Below are 26,141 nucleotides of genomic sequence, written 5' to 3'. Positions count from 1 at the left end.
TGTAGTTTTTGTTAAGCGCTTACTCTGTCAAGCACCATACTGAGCACCGGGGTAGAGATATATGGGGCTCACGGTCTTAATCAGGAAGAACAACCGCTATTGGATCCCCATTTTACAGATGAAACAACTGAAGCCCGGAGCAGTGAAGTGACTTGCTTCAGGTTCCTGTGCTGTAACCTAACGTGCTCAACTGTGTCCCATCTGTTAGACATGGGTCTACCCCTACCCTTAGTCCAGTGTCTGGCGCGTAGTAAGCGTTTAATGGATACCACAATTATCATTATTAGCGCTGTATCCACTAGGCCTCCTTATGGCCAGCGTCCCTCTCCCCTCCTCCTGTTCGTCCCCCTCCTCCGGTTACTTTATACTCCGGTTCTCCCCTGGTGCCCCAGCGTACAGCGCAGGCTTGTGTGGGGGGCGGACAGGCCAGCAGTTATTTTAATGGTAATCCGACACCTCGGAGCCGGGACCCAGAGCCGCACACAGGCTACGAGGAGACAACCAGGCTGCAAACATAAAAGGCTGAATCCGAGACGGCCAGTTCCTCTGCAGAGACGCAGCCACATCAGCCCAAAACGCCCCCTGCCAACTCCCCTCCTAGCCTCCCGGGGCTAGCGTGGCGCCACTGAAGGTTGCCTCCGGGGGGCTGGGGGTGGCCTTGGCCTCCGGGACTCAGCGCAGCCGGGGTCCCCGCTCTCATGCCAGGAGGCTCAAGATGAGAGATCTGCGGGCAAGTCGCTGTTGAGAGGTCAGAGACCAGTCTTCTCCGGCTGGGTGTTGGCCGGAGGCCTCAGTTTCTGAGTCTGTTGGACGGCTCTGTCGACTGGGATTTCTGGTGTGTGTGTATGTGTGTGTGCGCGCGGGCTTGTGATAATAATAATTAACAATAATTGTGGCATTTATTAAGCATTTACTATGTGCCAGGCACCGTTCTAAGCGCTGATATAAACTAATCAGGCTGGACACAGTCCTTGTCCCACATGGGGTTCAAAGTCTTAATCCCCATTTTTACAGCTGAAAGAACTGAGGCACAGAGAAGAGAGTTGACTTGCCCAAGGCCACACAGCAGGGAAGTGGCAGAGTCAGGTTTAGAACTCCTTCTGACTCCCAAGCTCATGCTCTAGCCACTAGGCCGTGCGTACACACCCATAGAGTTGGGGAAAAGTCATCAAGCTGCAGGGCTCCTGGGCTGGTTGGGTGAAACTGTTGCTTGCGGGTTACTGTGTTGAGAACTCGAGAGAGAAGGTGGTGTGGCCTAGTGGAAAGAGCACGGGCCTGGGGGTCAGGAGGGCGTGGGTTCTAATACTGGGCTCTTCCACTTGTCTGCTGGGTGACCTTGGGAAAGTCACCTCACTTCTCTGGGCCTGTGTTTCCTCATCTGTAAAGTGGGGTTTGAATACCTCTTCTCCTGTCCCCTCAGACGGTGAGCCCCACGTGGGACAGAGACTGTGTCTGATTTCATTATTCTATATCGACCCCAGCATTAGGGTGTGGGTGGCACATAGAAGCAGCAGGGCCTAGTGGGGAGCCAGAGCCCTGGCATCTAACTCTAACTCCACCACTTGTCTGCTGTGTGACCTTGAGCAAGCCATATCCCTTTTCTGGGCCTCAGTTCCCTCCTCTGTAAATTGGGGATGAAGACTGTGAGCCCCACGTCGGACAGGGATCACGTCCGACCTTATACCTATCCCAGCGTTCGGTACAGTATCGCGGGCCCCGAGCCTCATCCCTCTGCCCAAACAGGAGCTCGTTCGTAAGGATTGAGTGGTGAGAGTCATGCCTATCAGCTCCAGCGATTCTTCCTGTGCAGGGGGTGCAGAAGCGTGGCGTAGTGGATAGAGCATGGGCCTGGGAGTCATCCCGGCTCTGCCACTCGCCGTCTGCCGTGTGACCTTGGAGAAGCAGCGTGGCTCAGTGGAAAGAGCATGGGCTTTGGAGTCAGGGCTCATGAGTTCGAATCCCAGCTCTGCCACTTGTCGGCTGTGTGACTGTGGGCAAGTCACTTCACTTCTCTGTGCCTCAGTTCCCTCATCTGTAAAATGGGGATTAAGACTGTGAGCCCCACGTGGGACAACCTGATTCCCCTATGTCTACCCCAGCGCTTAGAACAGTGCTCGGCACATAGTAAGCGCTTAACAAATACCAACATTATTATTATTATTACCTTGGATGAGTCACTTCATTTCTCTGGGCCTCAGTTGCCTCAGCTGTAAATGGGGGTTGAGACCGGGAGCCACATATAGGGACTGTGCCCAACTCAATTTGCTTGTATCCACACCAGCGGTTAGTACAGTGCCTGGTGCATAGTAAGCGCTTAAGTGCTATCTTTATTATTATTAGTCCTGATTCCTTAGGAGAGAGGACTCCTTCACTTCCGTCTGCTCGGGCCAGGCTGCCTTCCGCTGGCTTTTTCCCTTGGAGCTAGAGAGAAGAGAGTAGTAGCGGGTAGCCTGCACTGAGGGTGTCAAATACTGAGGGAAAGATCCGGGAACTGGAAAAAAATGTGGGCGGTCTTTGACGAGAGCCCAGTACAGTGCCCTGCTGTCCGTAGGCTCCCAACACATAGCATGGATTGATTGACAAGATACCCTGCCTGGCCATCTTCCACTGTGTGGGTCTGTCAAGAAGTGTTCGTTGGGGCCAATGGTGGCCTGTGGCTTTTCCACTTGCCGCTCTGCCTCGTTCACTGGAAATGAGCTTTGGGCAAGTGGGGAAATCCGATGGCCGAGAAGAATCAGTGTGCCTCATTCTGGGAGTCCTGTTCCGACCTGCAATGGGCGACATTACCTCAGACTAAAGGAGTAGTTCTTCTCTGGGAATCCATATCCCCCCACCCTGCCTCACTTTCTGCGAGATTATCAGCTTCTTGAGGGCAGAGATCCAGGCTATCAGCTGCAGTGTATTGGACCGTGTCCAACCCAATTACCTTGTGTCTACCCCAGCACTTAGTACAGGGTCTGGCACATAGTAAGCGCATAACAAATCCTACAATTATTATTGCTCTCCCAAACGCTGTACAGCACAGAGGCGGTCCTCATTTCAGACCACTGATTGATTTCCCCATCTCCTTCCTCGACCCTCCCCATGTCTTCCCCCTTTTATTTTCTTTTTAATGATATTGGTTACCGTGTGCCAGGCACTGTTCTAAGCACTGGGGTAGATACAGTCCCCGTCCCACATGGGGCTCGCAGCCTTAATCTCCATTTTACAGATGGGGGAATTGAGGCACCGAGGAAGGGAAGTGACTCGCTCAGGCTCTCACAGCTAAGTGACCCAGTGCCTTTCTGATTCCCAGGCCCATGCTCTATTCCACTAGGCGATATGAACAGCTGGAACTAGTAGGATGAGTGGGTCCCTTTCCCCAGCCTCCCGGGACTCCACACGTCCTAGGACCAATGTGGATACGGTACGGCCGGCTGTTTGCCTGCTGGCCACACAACCACATGACCTAGTTGGCGTCCCTGGGGCGCTGAAGAATTCGGGGAAGTTGGAGGCAAAGGAGAGGAGGAGAGGGACAGCCACTGGGCCAGAAGCAGCGTGGCCTGGTGGAGAGAGCCCGGGCCTGGGAGTCGGAGGATCCACCCCTTGTCTGCTGCGTGACCGTGGGCAAGTCACTTCACTTCTCTGGGCCTCAGTTCCCTCTTCTGGAAAGTGGGGATGAAACTGTGAGCCCCATGTGGGGCAGGGACTGTGTCCAAATTGCTTGTACCCCCCTCCTCGCCCCTGCGCGCTGCCTAGCACATAGTAAGCACTTAACAGATACCACAATTTTCATTGTTATTACATCCACATACCTGCATTGATGCGCACGGGCTCACACACACGTCCCCCCCACAGTCCCCGTTGGCCTGTCACGGGGCCTTAGGCCGACAGTGGCTCCTCAGGGAATCTTGGCCCTCGAGGCTGGACAACGTGCGGAGCGTTCTGCTTTCTTTTGGCCTTCATCACCTCTTGCAAACCCGAAATAAATTCTCCCCTGGGACACAGGGGCCGTGTGTTTCAGGGTTGAAGTTTAGTTGACAAGCCAGACTATCTGGTGGTGGCGTGGGGCTTCATTCCCTGCGAAGGCTCTTTGGTAGGAGGATTAAGTGACACTTGGCCGGCGTCAGTAGCACAGAACGGTTTTCTGGTACAGAATGGCATTGTTTGCTCTACCCCTCTGCCAGTAAACGGCATTATCTGTCGCTTTAAGCGAAGTCCCGCTATCAGGAAAAATTCCAAATGAGTCCATTTCCAGGTCTCCCTGGCAGCTGAAAACTGGGACCCAGTGGTTGTCGGTTAATGGAAGAGGCCGCGGGTTCTCATTTGGATTTGTTGCCGTGTTTTTCTGGTTTACCCTCTGGCTTGTGGAGAGTGGGAGGAGAAAGAACTGCATGAATATCTGTAACTAAGTCATTAATCTCTTCAGTGGTAAGTGTTAAGTGCTTACTATGTGCCGGTCACTGTACTAAGCTCTGGGATAGATACAAAGTAATCAGGTTGGACACCTCCATGTCTCACAGAGAGGTAATGGTCTTAATTCCCATTTGACAGATGGGATAACCAAGGCCCAGAGAAGTGAAGTAACTTGCCTGAGGTCACCCAGTGATGGAGCCAGGGTTAGAACCCAGCTCCTTCTGACCCCCAGGCCTGGGCTGTATCTGTTAGGCCACACTGCTTCTTGGTTTCCCAGTGAAGTTAATGGCCTCTCGCTGGGAGACCTGGCAAGCCATTGAGGAAAGGAGATGGAGCACGGTTAACCTTTAAATTCTAATGGAATCGTGTCAAATAATCGAATCAAGGCTGGCACCTGGGCATTACGGGCTGCAGAGGGTGGCACGGGAGTTGCCTTTTGCTGCATGTTACCAAGCCGGAAGTGATTAGCTGAGAACAGAAAGTTCACCCCCAAACTTAGCGGGAATTGATTAGCGGTGGGAATACAAGTGGTTCCCCCCTCCTTCTTAGTGAGATTCCCCCCATCCCATCCCCCAGCTTTCTACCTTCAGCCCTGAGCTCCGTCGGTCTTGAGCGCTTCCGTTGGCCAGCCTGACGTTGACGTTAATGGTATTGATGATGATATTTGTTGAGGACTTACCATATACTAAGCACTGGAGTGGTGACAAGCAAATGGTGTGCCCTGTGCCTTGGGGAGGTCACAGTCGCAATCCCCATTTTGCAGATGAAGTAACTGAGGCACAGAGAATTGAAGTGACTCGCCCAAGCAGGTAAGTGGTGGAGCAGGAATTAGAACCCATGACCCTCTGACTCCCAGACCCAGGGTCTATCCAACTAAGCCATGCTGCGGCCAAGGTGGGCCGAGGAATTGGATGGGGAGTCTGCCGAGGGGCCGGGTCGGTCTTGGGCCCTGGATGCGGAACAGGGCTGAACTCCCCAACCCCATTACTTCCTCTCTGGCACTCGATGCTGTTCCCAGCTGGGAAGCGCTTTATGGGTGCCCTGCCCACCAGCTATTTCCCTCCACTCCCGCCCGCAGGGAAGTATGGCGTACAGAGGAATTTCTCAAGGACAGCGGACGGGGGAATCTTCCCAAGGAGTGCGGTATTCAGAAGAATTTCTCATAGACGTATGGAACATGGAGGGATTTCTTAAGACGTACGATGTATGGGGGAGCTTCTTGAGGCGCACGGAGGAATTTCTCAAGATGGATGGAGGGATTTTTCAAGACATACAACATGCAGAAGACTTTCTCGAGACGCTAGGCAGACTGAAGAATTTTTCATAGACGTATGGCGTGCAGAGGAATTTTCTCATAGACGTATGGTATACAGAGGAATATCCCGAGACGTAAGGGGGAATTTTTCAAGACGTACAGCGTGTGAGGAGATTTTCCTAGACGTGAGGCATACAGAAGAGTTTCTCATAGACGTATGGTGTACAGGGGAGATTTTTCAGAGACATATGGCATATGGACAAATTTCCCAAGATGTACAGAGGAATTTTTCAAGACCTATGGCATACTGGGGATTTTCTCAGGACGTATGGCGTACAGAGAAATTATCCGAAGACCTATGGAGAAATTTTTCAGGACGTATAGCATGCAAGTGAATTTCTCAAGACGTGAGGCATTCAGATTTTCTCACAGACTTATGGCGTATCAAGAAACTATCTGAAGACCTGTGGAGGAATTTTTCAAGACGTTCAACATGCGGGCGAATTTCTCAAGATGTGAGGCATTCAGAAGATTTTCTCATAGACGTATGGCATTCAGGGGAATTTTCTCATAAATGTATGGCATACAGAGGAATTTCCCAAGATGTATGGAGGAATTTTCCAAAATGTATGGTTTACTGGGGAATTTCTCAAGACATATGGCGTGCAGAGAAATTCTCTGAAGACACAAGGAAGAATTTTTCAAGACATACGGCGTACTGGTTAATTTCTCAAGATATGTGGCGTACAGAAGAATTTCTCATAGACGTATGGCATACAGGGGAATTTTCTCATAGACGTATGGCATATGGAGGAATTTCTCAAGACATAGCCTACTGGGAGATTTCTCCAGGTGTCCGGTGTACAGGGGAGTTTCTCATCGAAGTACGATGTAAAGAGGAATTGCTCAAGGTGCGCAGCGGAATTTCTCACGACACACAGTGTACAGGGAAATTTCTCAAAAACACATGGCATTCAGGGGAATTTTTCATAGATGTACAGTGTTCGGAGGAATTTCTCAAGCCCCTTCTGTCCCTACTGGGCTGAGAGGCCAAAGTGGAAGGTACAAGAATGGTGGAGGGGGGAGGCTGAAGCAGCGTGGATGAAGCAAAGCATGTCATCCTTTAGACTCAAAGCTCCTTGTGGGCAGAGACTCTGCCTACCAACTCTGCTGTATTGGACTCCCCCAAGCGCTTAGTACAGTGCTCTGCACACAGCAAGTGCTCAGTAAATACCACTGATTGATTCTCTCTAGAATGGAAGCACCCTTCTGGGCATACTGGACTCCCCCAAGTGATTAGTACAGTGCTCTGCACCCAGCAGGTGCTCAGTAAATCCAATCGATTATTCTCTCTAGACTGTAAGCAACTTGTGGGCAGGGAATGTGCCAATGCTCCCTTTATTCACCCCTCCCTCAGCCCCACACTTAATACGGTGCTTTGCACACAAGTACTCAATAAATACGATGATTTGATTGGGTCATCTGTCATGGAAGTAGAGTTAGGAGTCTGCTGGGTGCTCCCCACCCTGTGCCCTTGCCCATCATCATCATCCAGGATATTTATTCAGTGCTTACTATGTGCAGAGTGCCATACTAAGGGATTGGGAGAGTACGACCTTACAGTCTGGAGAACTATAGGTGCCCCAGGAGTTTAGTGTTTTGCACATGGAGTAGCGATAATGGATGATTGAGTGGCCCAAGGGACCCAGAGCAGCCATTTCATCTCCTTTTTCACCAAATTCGTTGAGGAACGTTTTTATACCCAGAGTCATCGCTGTGCCAAGCCAGGAATGACGCCGATGAAGGGGCATTCCCTCTCCCCATCCATTTAATGAACGATGACTAAATGTCCCGGCCCAGTAAGTTCCATAAAACTTTGATACCTAAAAGCATAGTCTGCACAAATGGAAGATTGTCCTTGGAGGTGCAGCGTGGCTTAAGGGAAAGAGCACAGGCCTGGGAGTTAGAGGACCTAGGTTCAAATCCCAGCTCTGCCACTTGCCTGCTATGTGACCTTGTACAAGTCACTTAACTTCTCTGGGCCTCAGTTTTCTCATCTGTGAAATGGGGATCAGTACCTGTTCTCATTATTCCTTAGACGGAGAACCCCATGAGGGTCAGGGCTTGTGTCCAACCTAATTATCTTGTATCTACCTCAGAGTTTAGTACAGTGCCCGGCACACAGTAAGCGCTTAACGAATGCCATTATTATTATTACAATCTCTAGACTGTAATCTGGTTAAGGGCAGGAAACAGGTCCGCTTAATTCTGTTGTATTGTTCTCTAAGTGCTTAGTACTGTGCTCTGCACATAGAAAGTGCTCAGTAAATACCATTGATTTGATATCCATCAAGTCGGGCTGGGAAGGCAGAAGAGCAAAGGGAGCAAGTCAGAGTGGCACAGAAGGGAGTGGGAGATGAGGAAAAGTGAGGTTTAGTCTGGGAAGGCCTCTCGGAGGAGATGGGCCTTCAGTATGGCTCTGAAGGGCAGGGAGAGTCACTGTTTTTCAGATTTGAAGAGGGAGGGCGTTTCATGCCAGAGGCAGGACCTGGGCTAGGCAATGGCGGCGAGACAGGTGAGATCAAGGCACAGTGAGAAAGTTAGCTCCGGAGGAATAAAGTGTGTGGGCTGGGTTGTAGAAGGAGAGAAGGGAGGTGAGGTAGGAGGGGGCAAGATGATAGAGGGCATTGAAGCCAATAGTGAGGAGTTTTTGTTGGATGTATAAATGGATGGGCAACCACTGGGGTCTTTTGAGGAGCAGCGTGATATGTACTCAACGTTTTTATGGAAAAATCATCCGGCAGCAAAGCGAAGAATGGACTGGAGAGGGGAGAGACAGGAGGCTCGGCACTTACTCAGTGTGGCGCAGTGGAAAGAGTACGGGCTTTGGAGTCAGGGCTCATGAATTCGAATCCCAGTTCTGCCACTTGTCAGCTGTGTGACTGTGGGCAAGTCACTTAACTTCTCTGTGCCTCAGTTCCCTCATCTGTAAAATGGGGATTAAGACTGTGAGCCCCACGTGGGACAACCTGATTCCCCTGTGTCTACCCCAGCGCTTAGAACAGTGCTCTGCACATAGTAAGTGCTTAACAAATACCAACATTATTACATTATTATTACTCTCCCAAGCGCTTAGTACAGTGCTTTGTACACAGTAAGCTCTCAATAAATACAATTGAATAAATGGATGAACAGCCCTGGATCCGCCACTTGTCTGCTGAGTGACTTTGGGCAAGTCATTTAGCTTCTGTGGCACAGTTCCCTCATCTGTAAAATGGCGACTAAGACTGTGAGCCCCATATAGGACATAGACTATAGCCAACCCAGTCTACTCCAGGGCTTAGAACAGTGCCTAGTGTGGAGTAAGCACTTAACAAATACCATTAGAAAAAAAAAAGTACCAGGCATACAGTAAGTACCCCCTGAGTGATTGAGGGCAGTGTGGGATCTGTAAGGGCAACGTTGGACCCGCTACACTCAGATTGTAAGTTGGTAGAGAGGCAGGGCTTTTGTGTCTGCCAACCGTATCGTACTGTACACTCCCAAGCATTTAGTCCAGTGCAGAATATACAGTAAGCGCTGAAAAATTGCACTGGTTGAGGGCACTGAGGGGGTGTAGAAGGGCTGTATTGGACCTACTAGATTGGAAGCGCCTAGGGGGCAGGGATTGCGTCTGCCAACCACATTGTCGAGCTTGGCTTAGTTGAAAGAGCACGGGGTCGGAGGTCAGAGGACATGGGTTCTAATCCCGGCTCCACCACTTGTCTTCTGTGTGACCTTGGGCAAGGTACTTCACTCTTCTGGGCCTCAGTTACCTCATCTGCGAAATAAGGATTAAGACTGTGACTTCCACGTGGGACAGGATGATTACCTTGTATCTGCTCCAGTGCTTAGAATAGTGCTTGGCACATAATAAACGCTTAACAAATACCAACATTATATTATTATTATCCAAGCGCTTAGTACAGTGTTCTGCACTCAGTGAGCTTTCAATGAATACTATTGATTGATTGGAGGGCAGCTTTGGGGTCTGATTGCTTGGGGAGGTGGGGGCCTCCTTACTGGGGTGGCACTGAAGCGAGGGGAGTCTAGACTGTCCCCGATTAATACAGTGCCCACCCGCTTAGTCTAGAGGGGAGATAATCTCCCCTCTAGACTCTAAGCTTATCGTGGGCAGGGAACATGTCTTCTTATTGTTGCATTGTACTCTCCCAAGCGCTCAGTACGGTGTTGTGCACACGGTAAGCGCTCAGTCAGTGTGTTGAGTAAATACGATTGAATGAGTAAATAAATATGATTAAATGAATAGATATTGGTGAATGGATGATTGATTCCCTGGAGAAGACCGTGTCCTTCTCCGGTGTGGCCATTACCTTGTATCTACCTCGGGGCTTGGAACAGTGCTTGGCACATAGTAAGCGTTTAACAAATACCATCATCATTATTATTGTGTATATATCTATAATTCTGTTTATCTATTTTGATGCTATTGATGCCTGTCTACTTATTCGTTTTGTTGTCTGTCTCCCCCTTCTAGACTGTGAGCCCGTCGTTGGGTAGGGATGGTCTCTGTTGCCGAATTGTACTTTCTAAGCGCTTAGTCCAGTGCTCTGCACACAGTTAGCGCTCAGTAAATACGATCAAATGAATCTTGTGCTTCCCTGTGCCCCTCAGGTCCTCCACCCCGTGAAGACTCCAGGCTCCGGCTCGGAGCCGCCCCGCCCCCACCGCCACCATTGAGCCCAACAGCTGGAGCGGCAGCGAGAGTCCTGCCGAGAACCTCGAAAGGATGAGCGACTCGGCCGACAAGCCCATCGACAACGACGCCGAGGGCGTCTGGAGCCCTGACATCGAGCAGAGCTTCCAGGAGGCGCTGGCCATCTACCCGCCCTGTGGGAGGAGGAAAATCATCCTCTCCGACGAAGGCAAGATGTATGGTAAGTCAGGAGACGGTGGGCTGGAGGACGCCAGGGGGGATGCTTTGTCCTCGCGCCCTGAGGTTCAATCTTTCCGGTCTGACTGAGGGAATTGGCCCCAGCTGACGGCGGAGTTGCGGCGGTAGGCGGGGACCGGGAGGTTGTTCTTTGCCCCGCCGTCCGAGGGCCGTGGGAAGCCGCCTGGATGCCCGTGACCACCCCTTACGGGAAGCGACCGGAAATCTGGTCTCCCCACACCCCATTGCCAGGTGCTCGACGGTGTGGCTTTCTGGCGCTGTCTCATAACCATCTCCCGCCCGGGGGTCCCCAGATGACATCCTGGGGGTGGATGAGGCCAAGCTTCAGACACGTGGACTCTGCTGAGGACGGAGGCGGGTGGCACCGGGCGGTTGCTACAGAGCTGGGACCGGGGCCAGGAAGAGACCCGTAACTCAAGCTCAAAGGGACCCACCTCACGCCAGAAACTGAGCGTAGTGGCGGCCTGCTCTGGCCGGAGCGCAGACGGGCCCGCGTATTGGACCCTTCTGACTTCTGATACAGCTCCTCCTCGAGGGTCTGGGCTAGCGTACTCTTTTGAAGAGGACAAAGCATATGATAACTGTCGCTGCCTGGACTCCTTCCCCCTTCCCGCCCCAGGACCGCTGGGATGATACAGTGGAAATGAGGAAAATTTTTCTTTCTGTGGTGGTGGTGGAGTCAGCTCTCCCAGCCCGTCAGTGTCACAGAGAGGTGGAAACAAACCTTAATTTTTCTTTCTGTGGTGGTGCTGGAGTCGCCTCTCACAGCCTGTCAGTGTCACAGAGAGGCAGAAACAAACCTTAAGGCATTAGCTGGCAACCGTCATGTGACCCTCGCAACATGTCTGTAAAAACAGACTGCGGATGAAGTATCTCAGCTGCCGTCGGCCGAAAGAGCCGAGACCCTGGTTTCTGGCTAGATTTATTTTTTATTTTTTTGGTAAATTCGGAGACTGCAGTTTTCCCCCGCCCCCTTCCCTCTTCCTTCCCCTCGCCCCTAACCTCGTCCCCAAATCTTTATACTAGGCGGAAGACGTTCTTTGAGCTTGGCATTTGTTTCTGGAAGAGAAAGCTGTGGTTTTGGTTGATGGTTCTTTCACCAAATTTAGAAGTAATCTAATCTTATCGATGGTTTTCATTGAACAGGGCACTGTATTACGTGCTTGGGAGAGGACAATACAGCAGAGTTGGCAGACTTTTTCATGGGCTACATATTTTCAATTCAGGATCTCTAGGGAAACCTGGTTGCATCTGACTTATAATGGGAAACACCAGGAAGGAAAATAACCTTATTTTATAGAATTATTTATTAAGCATTTAAACCGGAATTTCAAATTATGTACCGATAATAACTGTGGTTACTTGTTAAGCACTTAACTTTGTACCAAAACCCATGCTATACATTGAGATAGATACAAGATAGACACGTCAGAAACCATACCTGCCCACATGGAGCTAGCAGTCTAAGGAGGAGAAAATTTTACAGATTTTACAGATGAGGGGAAACGAGGCCCAGAGAAGTGAAGTGATCTGTCCAAGTCACACAGCAGACAAGTGGTAGAGCCGGGATTAGAATCCAGATCCTCTGATTCCTAGGCCCGTGCTCTTCCCACTAGGTCATGCTGTGCATTGTCGATTCCTCTCTCCAAGGAATTCAGTTTTTCGCATGCTCCTTGTATCCCTAGAAGAACCATGTGGTATGTCTAATCAGAATTGATCACAAAAACATTTTTATCGGGTCCTAACCGGGCCGAACGTGTCGTCTAATATCTAACTGTTCATTCAGAGAAATTGCCTTTGAGTTTGGCAGGTTGAGATTGCTGCATTTTGCGTAAGGGTTTAAAAATGTGAGCTCGTAAACGTGGATTTATTAGAGTGCCAGGTGTAAAAGCGGAAAGCCTTATTTAAAGTGGTGGTGGTGTCTTTTTTTATGGTATTTGTTAAGCGCTTACTATATGTCAGGCACTCTACTAAGCACTGGGATGGATACAAACAAATTGGGTTGGGCACAGCCCCTGTCCCATGTGGGGCTTACAGTACAGTCTTAATCCCCATTTCACAGATGAGGGCACTGAGGCCCGGAGTAGTGAAGCGACTAGTCCTAGGTCCCACAGTAGACAAGTGGTAGAGCTGGGATTAGAACCCTGGTCCTTCTGACTCCCAGGCCCGTGCTATCTCCACTAGGCCATGAAAGACCAGAGCGTTGGGCATTGTAGGGTATTGATTGTCCCGGCGTCGTAACCCCCAACTGACGCCAATGTGGCGAGGGCGGCCAGAGCCTGGCACCCAAGGTGGACAGCTGGAGCATCTTCCCCCAGGCCTAGCCCCCTCTCTCCCCGCCGGCCATGGGGGAGATCCTGTTCCGTTTGGGGGAGACCTTGGCCCGGGACCCCCACGTTGTAGAACCCCTGGATGGAGCCAGTTGAACACCCCCATCCCTCTGGAGGGAACAAGGAGAGGTCATTCATTCATTCAATAGTATTTATTGAGCGCTTACTATGTGCAGAGCATTGTACTAAGTGCTTGGAATGTACGGTTCAGCAGCAGATAGAGACCATCCCTGCCCAGTGACGGGGTTACAGTCTAATCGGGGGAGACGGACAAAAACAAGACCACATAATCACGATAAATAGAATCAAGGGGATGTACACCTCATTAACAAAATAAATAGGGTAATAAAAATATATACAAATGAGCACAGTGCTGAGGGGAGGGGAAGGGGGGAGGAGCAGAGGGGAAGGGGGCCTAGCTGAGGGGAGTGTAGGGGGGAAGGGGGAGGGAGCAGAGGGCGGAAGGGGAGCAGAGAGGGAAGGAAAAAGGGGAAGCTCAGTCTGGGAAGGCCTCATGGAGGAGGTGAGCTCTCAGTAGGGCTTTGAAGAGGGGAAGAGAGTTAGTTTGGCGGAGGTGAGGAGGGAGGGCATTCCAGGTCAGCGGTAGGATGTGGGCCAGAGGTCGACGGCGGGATAGGTGAGAATGGGGGATGGTGAAGGAGGTGGGCGGCAGAGGAGCGGAGCGTGCGGGCTGAGCAGTAGAAAGAGCGAAGGGAGGAGTGGGGGTGGGGGACGACAAAGTGATGGAGAGCCTTGATGGAGGTCAAGAAGGAGCATGGCCTAGTGACTAGAGCCCGGGCCTGGGAGCCAGAAGGACCTGGGTTCTCATTCTGGCTCCGCCCCTTGTCAGCTGGGTGATTTGGGGCAAGTCACTTCACTTCTCTGGGCCTCACTTTTCCCTCACCTGTAGAGTAGGGATTGAGAATGTGAGCCCCACGTGAGACTCAGACCTTGTCCAACCTGAAAGAAAAGACACCTCTCGGGATCCTGGCAGGGGTGCCTGACCTGACTCTATTCACATTCCCCTGGGAGCCAAGATCCCGGAGTTTAGGAACCAGCAGGATGGGATTTTTTTTCCTTATGGTATTTCTGAAACATTTACTATGTTTCCAGAACTATACTAAGTGCTGGGATAGATATAAACTAATCGGGTTGGACCCAGTCCCTGTCCCAAATAAGGCTCACAGTCTTCATCCCCATTTTACAGATGAGGAAACTGAGTCACAGAGAAGAGAAGTGACTGGCCCAAGCTCACATAGCAGACAAGTGGGGGAGCTGGGATTAGAACCCAGGTCCTTCTGATTTCTAGGCCACGTTGCTTCTTGTGGCTTAAAGCCTTGATCTCCTTTCCCGGACCCAGGAGTCCTATTCCTCCAGTTCCCCGGATCCTGTCTGGTCTCCGTGTGCTGGCTGGATTTGGTCGTGACTGAGCGGCTTTGCTTGTGAAGCACAGTCGTCATCCAGAGACTTTGAGGTCAAAACATCGTACGTGTTTCAGATTCTGTGCGGTGGAATCCAAATAATCCCTGCCTCTTTGTGAACCACTGAGTTTATTTCACTTCCGAGAGACGTTAGACTATCGCAAGCCTCTAGCAGAGAGCGACAGAGTTCATTGCGTGACCCGACGTCCTGAGCAGTCGGAGACCAAGGTCGAGCCAGTGCATTTTCAGTTGGAGAGAAGTTTCTTTAAAAGTAAGGTCCTGAAAAAATGCCATTTTACCAAAGGAAGAACTGAGCAATCTCTCTCTGATGAATGAAGTTTGGGGCCATTAGAGGTAGGATGGTTGGAATTCTCTTTTTAGTGGCGGCTAGGATAGGGGAACCGCCCCCCCCCCCCCCCCCCCACCAGCAATTCCTCCCCTCTGAGGAAGTCTCAACTTGCATTACATATATGCGGACTCTCAGTATAGGATGAGGAACATGAGGTGTGGGTGTGTGTTGGGTGTGTCAGTGCGGGGGCGTAGGGTGGGTTGTGAGTCAGGGTGGGATGGGATGTGTATCAGGTTGTGGGTGTTGGGAGTGTGTCAGGGTGTGGTGGGTTGTGTGTCAGGGTGTGGGTGGGTTGGGTGGGGCGCATGTGGCGGGACGTGAGGGTGTGATCCTTTGGCATTCAAGGTGACACGGAAGATTCTGATGAGTGAGGCGGCCCCTTCCCGCCACCCTTGTGTGTATGTGTGGACCCCAAACTGAATCCTGGCTTTCCCAACTCCACCACCCCAGCCAGTGAAGTGGAATCCAGTGGATTCCAATCTAGCCAGTCCAGCACCTCACTAGCCCGTGAGGGCAGAGGACCCCTGGAGACCGAAGAAGCCCCATGTGGGCCCCAGGGCGGCCCAGGCGGGGAACCGGGGTTCCATTCGGGCCTGGACTTTGTGCCGGGAGGCGGCCGGCCAGAGGGCCGAGGGTCGGTGAGGAGGAGGGGCCGAGGTGGGCCGAAGAGAGAAAGCCGAATCCAAATGAAGAGCGGGCCGGGCCCCCGCTCCCTCCCGGCCCCGAACATCTCCAGTTTCGCCGACCTCCCCCTCAGCGGGCCGCCAGCGCACAGCAGATGTTAGCCCATAATTTGCTCCTCTCGAGAGGCCGACAGCTGCACTCGACACCTGCCCCGGACTGCAGGTGTTCCCCTTGGACAGCTGGGAGGGCCAGAGGGGGGGCGGGAGGGCCGGCTGAAGTTAATCGGCTTGGGGCAGACACAGGCGGGTCTGTCTCAGTCTGGGGGCTGTGCCCAAGCAGCCCCACCCCCACCAAGTCAAGCAGGCAAGAGCATTGATCAATCTGGGGAGAACCTTTCCTGGTGCCAGCTTGGGTATTCTGGTGGAGAAGAGAATAATAATAATGATGGTGATAGCATTTGTTAAGCGCTTAATGTGTGCCAAGCACTGTTCTGAGTGCTGGGGGTGGGAGGATACAAGGTAATCAACTTGTCCCACATGGGGCTCACAGTCTTAATCTCCATTTTACAGATGAGGTAACTGAGGCACAGAGAAGAAAAGTAATTTGCCCAAAATCACACAGCTGCAAGTGGCGGAGCTGGGATTAGAACCCATCACCTCTGACCCCCAAACCCATGCTCTTTCCACTGAGCCATGCTGCTTCCCTGAATACCATGTGTGCACATTTGTGTGTGCACATTCCAAGTCCTCCTGCTTCTCAGAGGAACCTCCCTCCCACCCTGCCCCGCACCACTCAGTCGTATTTAGTGAGCGCTTACTGTGAGCTGAGCACTGTGTCTGGGAGAGGGCAATAAATAGACCCATTCCCTGCCCACAATGAACTTCCAGTCTAGAGAACTGAACCACCCCAGCGGGACCTAGAAAAGAAGCCATGGCCTGCCACTGCCCCCCACGAGTCCGTGAGAAGACTGTGGCACTTGCTGAAGCACTCCCTGTGGGGCGGCTGTTGGCACTATGGGCAACCACGAGGAGCCAGAAATTCCCAAGTGCTTAGTACAGTGCTGCAGACACAGGCGCTCGATAAATGCAATTAAATGACTTAACGAATAACTCATCAGGCCTCCCTCCCACTTTTATTTTTTAAAATGGTATTTGTTAAGCGCTTACTATGTGTACCTCATTGTACTAAGCTCTGGGGTAGAGACAAACTCGTCAGGTTGTACGCAGTCCCTATCCCACGTGGGGCTCACAGTCTTAATCCCCATTTTCCAGATGTGGAAACTGAGGCAGAGAGAAGTGAAGGGACCCCCCCCCCCCAAGGTCACTCAGCGGACAAGTGGCGGAGCTGGGATTTGAACCCAAGTCTTTCTGGCTCCCGCTTCTCACTGTGGCCTTAGTGCTTCTCCCTCCACCGAGGAGAACATGAATTTTGGGGGTGATCCTGGCCACTCAGCGTTATAAAATGGCGAGGTGCTGGAGATTCTGAGCGTGTGGATGGGGCTGGAGGGCGAGGGCTGAAATTTTGGGATGTCTGGGGGGCTTTTGGGTCACAGAGCCTGGAAAAATCCCTCCGGCATGGTAAGGTCTCTCTCCAGATGGTTTGTCAGTCGGTCAATCAGTGATATTTATTATCTATTTTGAGCAGGGCTCTGTACTAAGCACTTTGGTACTAGACTGTAAGCTCATTGTGGACAGTGTGTATGTGTGTGTGTATGTGCCTTTTGTTATATTTGTTTTAAATCAACCATGTCCCTGGTTATATCTCCCAAATACTTAGTGTTCTGCACACAGTAAGCACTTAATAAGTGCAATTGACTGACCCTGGGGCAGTTTCATACGGGAGAGGATTTAGGGACAGAGGTAGTCGATTCTGACTCTATCCCTGGGAAAATGCAATTCCTGCTAAGTACCCAGTTTAATTGGGGGAGTTGGGGGGAGAGAGAGAGAGAAAAAGAAAAAGTGTATGTGTGTGTATATATATATGTGTGACTGGCTCTGTGTGCCTAGATGGTCGGGGAAGGCAGTATGGATGAAATCTGCACAACCTTAATAATAATTGTGGTATTTGTTAAGCGTTCACTATGTGCTAGGCTCTGTACTATGCTCTGGAATAGATTTAGTCTGTGCAGAAAGGACACGGTACCTGTCCCGCATGGGGGTCACCCCTGTATAAGTAGAGGGTAGAACAGGAATGGAATCATCATTATACAGATGAGGAAACTGAGGCCCGGAGAAGGTAAAGACCAAAGTCACACAGCAGGCAAGTAAAGGAGCCAAGAACCCAGATCCTCCGACTGCCAGTGCCGACTGCTCTTCCCACTAAGGCACATTGCTTCTCATGTGGTTTAATGCAGCCTTTTGCTTGATCACGATCCTGTCCTTGCCTCAGAGTAATTAAGATAATCCCTCCCTCTTCCGTCATGGGGTTGTCACGAGGTCCAATGGGATAATGGATGCGAAAGGGCTTTCAGTCAATGAATCAGTAACATTTATTGAGCACTTACTGTGTGCAGAGCACCCTACTAAGCACTTGGGAGAGTACAGTACAACAGAGTTGGTAGATATGATCCTACCCTCAAGGAAGTGACTATCTATGAGAGGGTTGGCCCATCCATAGAAACTGGTGGTCAGAATCATCATCAGTGGCGTCTTGTGAGGACCAGTGGGATAATGGATAAAATAATACTAATTGTTGTATTTATTAAGCGCTTACTGGGTGACAAGCACTTTTCTCAGTGCTGGGGTAGATACAGGGTAATCAGGTTGGACACAGTCCCCGTTCCACATGGGGCTCACAACCTTCATAGGAAAGGGCTTTCGATCGACGAATCAATAGCCTTTATTGAGCGCTGTGTGCAGAGCACTGTGTACAAGCGCTTATGAGGAATGCCCTCCCTCCTCAAATCCGCCAATCACACTTTCCCCCTTCAGAGCCCTACTGAAGGCCCACCTCCTCCAAGAGGCCTTCCCAGACTAAGCCCACTTTTTCCTCAGCTCCCCCTCCCTCCTCGCCCCGATTCTCTCCCTTTGTTCTACCCCCCCCGCCTCACAGCACTTGTATGTATATGTACATATCTGTAATTCTATTTTTTATATAAATGCCTGTTTTACTTGTTCCGATGTGTATATATATCTCTAATTCTGTTTATATCGATGCTTATTGATGCCTGTTTACTCTCCTCGCTTTGACGTCTGTCTCCCCGCTTCTAGAGTGTGAGCCTGTTGTGGGCAGGGATTGTCTCTCTTCGTTGCTGAACTGTACTCGCCAAACGCTTAGCACGGTACTCTGCCCACACGAAGCACTCAATAAATACGATTGAACGAACGGAGTTGTGACGATCGTTGTCCACAGTGAGCTTACGGTCTGGAGGGGCAGGCGGACATTAATGGATCTTGCGGTGATCACACTCTTTCCGGCAGACAGCTGCTGCCCTTAGGTGTGGGCGGGAGGAGGGGGAGAGCAGCCTGGCACCTCTGCTTCTGCCCACCCTCCCCTATGCCCTGTGAAGAAGCTGCTGTCCAGGGTTCTGGCTGCCAGGAGGGGCCAGGGGGGAGGCGAGCTATGGCGGGCAACCCCGGCTGCCCACGCGAAGACGGGTGCTGATGGGCTTGAGGGTGGGATTTAAGTTATTTAAATACCCACCAACCCCTGCCCTAGGCATTTTTTTTAATGGTTTTCATGAAGCGTTTACTGTGTGCCAAGCACTGTACTAAGCCCTGGGGGAGATACAAGCTAATCAGGTTGGATACAGTCCCTGTCCCTCGGGGCGGGGGGACGTTCATGCTATTAACCCCCATTTTTACAGATTAGGTCACAAGCCTTCAGAAGCGAAGTGACTTGCCCAAGGTCACGTCCAGTCCAGGTGGCCGAGCCGGGACTAGAACCCAGCTCCTTCCTACTCCCACACTGAGGCCCAGTGAAGTGACTTGCCCAAAGTCACGCAGCAGGCAAGTGGCAGAGCTGGGACTACAACACAGCTCCTCCTGACTCCCAAACTGAGGCCCGGTGAAGTGACTTGTCCAAGGTCAGGCAGCTGTCAGGCGGCAGAGCCGGGACTGGAACCCACGTCCTCCTGACTCCCAGGCCTGGGCTCTTTCCACTAGGCCGTGCCCAGGTGAAAAGGGTTTGGGGGAGGGCTTAGGTTAAAACGAACAAACAGATTTTGCAAAAATTGATCGACTGAGGACATGGGATGTCATAGCTAATGTTTTCTGTGAGCCAAGAGGCCCTGCTTGAGAGATCACTGTGAGTTGGTCAGCTGGATTATCCTTTGATGAGGATCCCTGGTCTAATGTTATATGTTCTCTGTCGCTGTTTCTTTTTGGTCAGTGGACTGTCGGATGACTTTCCCCTCTAGACCGAAAGCTCGTTGTGGACAGGGAATGTGTCTTTTCACTGTTGTATTGCACTCTCCCAAGCGTTTAGCACAGTGCTCAGCACATAGTAAGCGCTTAATAAATACAGTTGAATAATTGAATCAATGACTGATGAATCCTTCCATTCCGAGCAATGTGGCATCCCACATCCTGGCTAATTACGGATTTTTTTTTTAGGATTTTTTTTTATTTATTGAGAAAAGGTTCCCCTGCCCGTTAACGCCACCGTAAATACATTCATGCCCATAAAGTTTCCCAGCATTAAATGTCTTTGAATACGGGGGACGGGGGGAACGGTATTTGGGGTGATGAAATACCAGATGGGAGGTATCGGATTGCGTGTTTATTCAACTGTTATTGCAATCACTGTACAAAGATGGACTCTTGTATTTTCCGTCTCACGGCAACACACACACACACACACAGGGCAGGAGAGAGAACCTTATTATGGAAGTTACTATTTAGGTTACTCTGGTTGTAAACGAATGTATTTTGAGCTGCATTTTCCCAGCCTTAGATGTCCCCAGGGGCAGTGCATTTTCGTGTTTGGTGAATGGAATATTTGGGCAGGTCGAAGCCGCTGAAACGCAGCTCTGACGTATCATTTCAGCGGGTTTCTAGTCAGGATGGCTTGGCAGACTGAATGGCCAGTGTCTGGAGAAGAAGATCCCATTGGTTGAGGAGTGTGACCTCTTCAGACAATGTGACCTGTCCAACTCGAAGAGGGAGAATATGGCGAACTCTGGTCGCTGTCAGAAATTCTCTCTTGCCTGATTTTTTTTATTTTTGCCCCTCCCGGGGGCCAGGTAAAACAGGACACGGCATGGTTAGGGAAGCAGTTTGGCCTAGCAGATAGAGCCTGGGCCTCTGAGTCAGAAGGACCTGGGTTCTAATCCCCACTCCACCTCTTGTCTGCTGTGTGACCCTGGGCAAGTCACTTCACTTCTTTGGGCCTCAGTTCTGTTATCTGTAAAATGGGGGTGAAGACTGTGAGCCTCATGTGGGACAGGGACTGCGTTCAACTCGATTAGCTCGTATCTACCCCAATGCTTAGTACAGTGCCTGGCACATAGAAGGTGCTTAACAAATGCCTTTTTTTAAAAAACAAAAACAAAAAACAAACAGGCTGTGAATGCTAGTTTCAGGTTTTCTAAGACCTAGAGTGTCCTGGGTTTTCTAGACAACAGCTTTGGTTATGAGGGAGGACTTTCACAGGGATGTCTAAGGTTGAGGTCTTCAAATGCCTCCTTCCTTCTTGATGAGTAATGGGATGAAATGGCCTAGCCAGGATTATGAGAGCAGACCACAGACTCGGGGCAGCTCAAAGATCAACTTCTCCGTGCCGCTTCCCAGCTGCCAAGCCAGCCGAAGACCTCAGTTGGGCAAATGACTCTTCCCAGGCTATCTCCCAAGTAGCTCAACCGCTATTCGCCATGTAGTGGGGTTAATGGCATGTCCAAGTAAAGGAATGGAGACTAGCCAGGTTCTTTCACTGAGACCAGATTTATCACCCTGCCTGGGTATCTAGTATGGATGCAAATGGCATGCTGTTTTCTGTTTTAATGGTGTTTTAATTGTACTAAGCGCTGGGGTAGATACAAGTTAACCGGGTGGGACACGGTCCCTTTCCCACATGGGGCTTGCATTCTTATTCCCCATTTTACCGATGAGAGAACCAAGGCACAGAGAAGTGAAGCCACTTGCCCAAAGTCACACGCCAGACAAGTGGCGGAGGCGGAATTAGAACCCAGGTCCTTCTGACTCTCAGGCCCGTGCTCTATCCACTGCAGTGTATAAAAGGTGCATAAAGTACATAAAGCGAAGAAGTGCGGCCTAACGGGTGGACCACAGGCCTGGGAGTCAGATGGACTTGGGTTCTAATCCCTGCTCTGCCACGTGACTGGTGTGTGACACGGGTATGTCACTTCACTTTTCCGGGCCTCATTTGACTCATCCGTAAAATGGAGGTTAAGATTGGGAGCCCCATGCGGGACAGGGACCGTGTCAAAGCCGATCTTCTTGTATCTACCCCAAAGGTGTGGAATAGCTGGTGGGGGTGGGAGTAGATACGAGAGGAATCAAACTATTGCCAAGCAGAGGAGAAGGCTGAATAGCAGGCGAGAGTGAATTTGAAGTGGCACAATTCATCCCGGTGACTTGCCCAGCAACGTGCTGCCCCCCGAGAGCCGGAATGGAAGAGGTGGACTACTGGGTCAGTGTACGGATCACATCCATTCATTCATTCAGTAGTATTTATTGAGTGCTTACTATGTGCAGGGCACTGTACCAAGCGCTTGGAATGTACATTTCAGCAACAGAGAGAGACAATCCCTGCCCATTGATGGGCTTACAGTCTAATCGGGGGAGACAATTGTATTTATTGGGTGCTTGCTGTATGTAGGGCACTGTACTGAGCGCATGAGAGAGTACAGTATAACAATAAACAGAGGCACTCCCTACCTGCAGTGAGCTTACAGTCTTAGAAGAAAGTCCCTGGCAGCTTAACCAGATGAAGTTCCGTCACTGACCCTGGAAGGCTCCGAGGAGCTGGTGTGGTTGATGGCAGCTCTCATCCACCTAGGTCCTAGGGCATCGGAAAAACAGGGTCCAGCAATCCATCGGTGGTATTTATTGAGCACGTACTGTGTGCGGAGCACTGTATCGGCGCTTGGGAGAGTATAGTACAACAGATTCGGTAGACATGTCCCCTGCCCACTACAAATTTACAGGCTAGAGGAGCTTACAGGCTAGAGGAGTCATTGAGAGAGTTTGAGTTTGGTTTTGAGGCCATGGACTTGAGCAGCAAGGCAGGGGAGAGATGACTGGGGATTCAGGAGAGGTGAAACAGGAGGAGATCCAGGGGTTACCATGGGGTGGGGGAGCGGAGGGCGAGCGGGGCGGCATTTGAGGAGGATGCAGTTGGAGTTGGTGAAGATAGAGATGGAGGAATGTCTAGAGAGGAAATCGAACGTGTGTCCTCGCTGAGAGGGGGCTGAGGTGGGGCGGAGGAAGAGACCAGCAGAGGAGAGGAGTGAAAAGCAGCAGGTGGCTGAGGCCCAGGGAAGCAGCGTGGCCTAGTGGAAAGAGCCTGGGCCTGGAAGCGGGGAGACGTGGGTTCTGATCCTCGCTCTGCCACGTGTCTGCTCTGTGACCTTGGGCAAGTCACTTCCCGGCCCATGACGGGCTTGCGGGAGAATCACAGTCTAGAGGGCAACGGTGGGGGCTAAGTCACAACCAGTGCAGAATCCCTATTAGTTCACCCAGCTAATCAAATTACTACCGTACTGGGTGTCGTCGTCTTTTTTTTTTTAATTGAACGTAGCCTGGGTTTTAATTACAGAGCTACTTTAATTCATTCAGTGGTATTATTGAGCGCTTACTGGGTGCAGAGCACTGTACTGAGTGCTTGGGAGAGTACAATATGATGACAAGCAGACACATTCCCAGCCAATAATGAGCTTACAGTTTAGAGGACTAGGATGTTCTAGTTGTATGCAACTGCGTTACCAAGTGTTTATGCTCCCTGTCTTTCCTTTACTGGGAATAAGAAAGTTTCTGGTTGGGGGGGGGGGGGGGAATTGCAAACTAAATTTACTGGGAGAGTTGGAAAGAAGCGAAGAGAGCCTGAGGGTATTTACCCAGGAGAGCAAACACTGCTGGTTTGAGAGAGTTAAACAGACAATCCCATTAGGGCTTTTTCCAAGGGCTCACAGGCATTACAGCTCTAGCGGAGACAGATTTTCCAGGGGAGAGGTTGTCGAACCTTCAGAGAAAGCCCTAGGCAGCAAAGCGGTCAGTGGAAATGTTAGAATGAGGTTTGCTCGTCCTAAAGGTCACCGTTGCAGTTCTCACCAAAACCTCCTTCTGTCGAGTTGATCCTACTTTGGTCCCGAGTGCCACGATGTCACTCGGCCCGGGGAAATCAGTTGGCAGAATTTGTCAATCGCTGTCCTACCCGCTTGGGAGAGTGCAGTACGACGGAGTGGGTAAGACAGGTTATCTGCCCGCAACGAGTTTACGGTTCAGAGGCAAAATGAGGCTCTCGGTGACCTTGGCCCCGTAGGTCTGCCTGGTAAAGCTGAGGGAGTCGAATACGAGAAATATGAATACGAGAGAAGGGTCCTGAGGGTTTTGGGGGAGTCTGGCCAGAGCAGTTGTGTCAAATGGGGAAAGGTTTGGAGTCGGTGATGGTATTTATTCATATTAATGTCTGTCTCCCCCTCTACTCGGTAAGCTCATTGTGTCTTTTTAAAAAAAAAATTTAACGGTATTTGTTAAGTGCTTTCTATGTGCCAGGCATTGTATTAAACTCTGGGGTACATACAAGCTTATCAATTTGGGCACAGTCCCCGTCCCACAGTCTTAATCCCCATTTTCCAGATGAGGTAACTGAGGTCCAGAGAATTGAAGTGACTTGCCCAAGGTCACGCAGCAGACCAGTGGCCAGCTGGGATTAATACGCAGGTCTTTCTGACTTCCAGGCCTGGGCTCTATCCACATTCTGCTTCTCCTTGTAAGCAGGGAAGCTATCAACTCTGTTATACTGTACTCTCCCAAGCGCTTAATACGATGCTATGCACACAGTAAGTGCTCATTGAATACAACTGATTGATTCAAACCTGTTCTCTCTCCTATTTAGAATTTGAGCCCGATGAGGGACCAGGGCAGTGTCCGACCTGATTATTTGGATTTACCCTATCACTTAGTACAGTACTTGGCACTCAATAAGCTCTTAATACATATTACAATTGTTATTACTATTAGTAGACCCAAACTGTATGCATATAAAAGGAGCTTGGGCCTGGGAGTCAGAAGGACCTGGATTTTAATCCTGGCTCTTCCAATTATCTGCTGTATGACCATGCGTAAGTCACTTAACTTCTCTGGGCCTCAGTTTCCTCATCTGCCAAATGGGATTAAGACCGTGAGCCCCAGGTGGGACATGGACTGTGTCCGACACGATTAGCTTGTATGTACTCTAGCGCTTAGTACAGTGCTTAGTGCTTAAATAATAATGATAATTATGGTATTTGTTAAGCTTACTATGTGCCAAGCACTGTTCTAAGCACTGGGGTAGATACAAGGTTATCAGGTTGTTCCACGTGGGTGCACAGTCTTCATCCCCATTTTACAGATGAGGGAACTGAGGCACAGAGAAGTTAAGTGGTGTGCTCAAAGTCACATGGCAGAGAAGTGGCAGAGCTGGGATTAGAACCCACATCCTCTGACTCCCAAGTCTGTGCTCTTTCCACTAAGCCATGTTGCTTCTCTAAGTGCTTAGCACATACCATAAAAAAAAAAGGAGGTGGGAAAGTATAAATAAAATTGTGAGTCCCAGTGGGAAGAGCCCCAGCCTGAGAGCCAGCGGACTTGGATTCTAATCCCTGCTTTTGAGTTGTCCTGATCTTGGATGGTGGGCGTAAGGGGAATATGGGCGTAAGGGGAATCTTCCTGGAGAAGGTTTTTCTCGAGGGATGGGTTGTGGGATGCGGCATGGCAGGTTGTGCGTCTTGGAACCAGCCCCTTGTAGGATTTGGTGCTGTGATTCAGGGTCTCCACCCGACCCACTGGGAGGTCCATTTTTCAGACCAAGGATTTCATGGAGCCAAAGGACCACCAGGGGCACAGACAAATTAGGTTGTTCATGGGGGTGGGAGCAGGGAGGGACATCCAGCACACTTTACTCCTCTCATGCTAACCACCTCACTCTACCTCGAACCCATCTGTCTCTCCGCCGACCCCTCGCCCACACCCTGCCTCTGGCCTGGAAAGCCCTCCAGGTTCCCTGTTTTGTGTTTTTATGTCATTCGTTAAGCACTTGTTATGTGCCGGGCACTGTATTAAGCATTGGGGTAGACAAATACAAGCCAATCAGGGTGGACATAGTCCCTGTTCTGCATTGGGCTCACAGTCTTAATCCCTATTTTAAAGGCTCAGATAAAAACATGAGTGAAAGGGAATCCAGAAGCCTCAGCAGGCCCAATGCTCACTTGTTTACCAATGATGAATATCAACAACAATAATAAGTATGGTGTTTGTTAAGCGCTTACTATGTGCCAAGCACTGTTCTAAGCGCTGGGGTAATAATAATAATGTTGGTATTTGTTAAGCGCTTACTATGTGCCGAGCACTGTTCTAAGCGCTGGGGTAGACACGGGGGAATCAGGATGTCCCACGTGGGGCTCACAGTCTTAATCCCCATTTTACAGATGAGGTAACTGAGGCACAGAGAAGTTAAGTGACTTGCCCACAGTCACACAGCTGACAAGTGGCATAGCTAGGATTCGAACTCATGACCTCTGACTCCAAAGCCCGTGCTCTTTCCACTGAGCCACGCTGCTTCTCTTGTTTAGTAGATATATTATTAGATATAGGTAGATATAAGGTAATCAGGTTATCGCACTTGGGGCTCACAGTCTTCCTTCTCATTTTACAAA

At 50.5% G+C, this 26,141-nt stretch overlaps 1 protein-coding gene across 6 annotated transcripts in view; it reads left to right on the top strand.

Annotated features, from left to right (window-relative positions):
• The window catches only part of TEAD1 (TEA domain transcription factor 1), a 247,873-nt gene that overhangs the window by 67,400 nt on the left and 154,332 nt on the right, over positions 1-26,141 (top strand). For all 6 annotated transcript variants that reach the window (XM_029060544.2, XM_029060543.2, XM_029060547.2 and 3 more), the window contains exon 3: positions 10,325-10,587. In XM_029060544.2, coding sequence (XP_028916377.1) covers positions 10,440-10,587 — 148 coding nt within the window. In that variant the 5' untranslated portion in view covers positions 10,325-10,439. The remainder of the gene's footprint in view (positions 1-10,324; positions 10,588-26,141) is intronic.

Source organism: Ornithorhynchus anatinus, chromosome 3, assembly GCF_004115215.2.
Source record: "Ornithorhynchus anatinus isolate Pmale09 chromosome 3, mOrnAna1.pri.v4, whole genome shotgun sequence".
In the NCBI taxonomy this organism is placed as follows: domain Eukaryota; kingdom Metazoa; phylum Chordata; class Mammalia; order Monotremata; family Ornithorhynchidae; genus Ornithorhynchus; species Ornithorhynchus anatinus.
The sequence above is the reverse complement of the archived record's forward strand: the minus strand, read 5'-3'. Positions and strand labels throughout refer to the sequence as shown.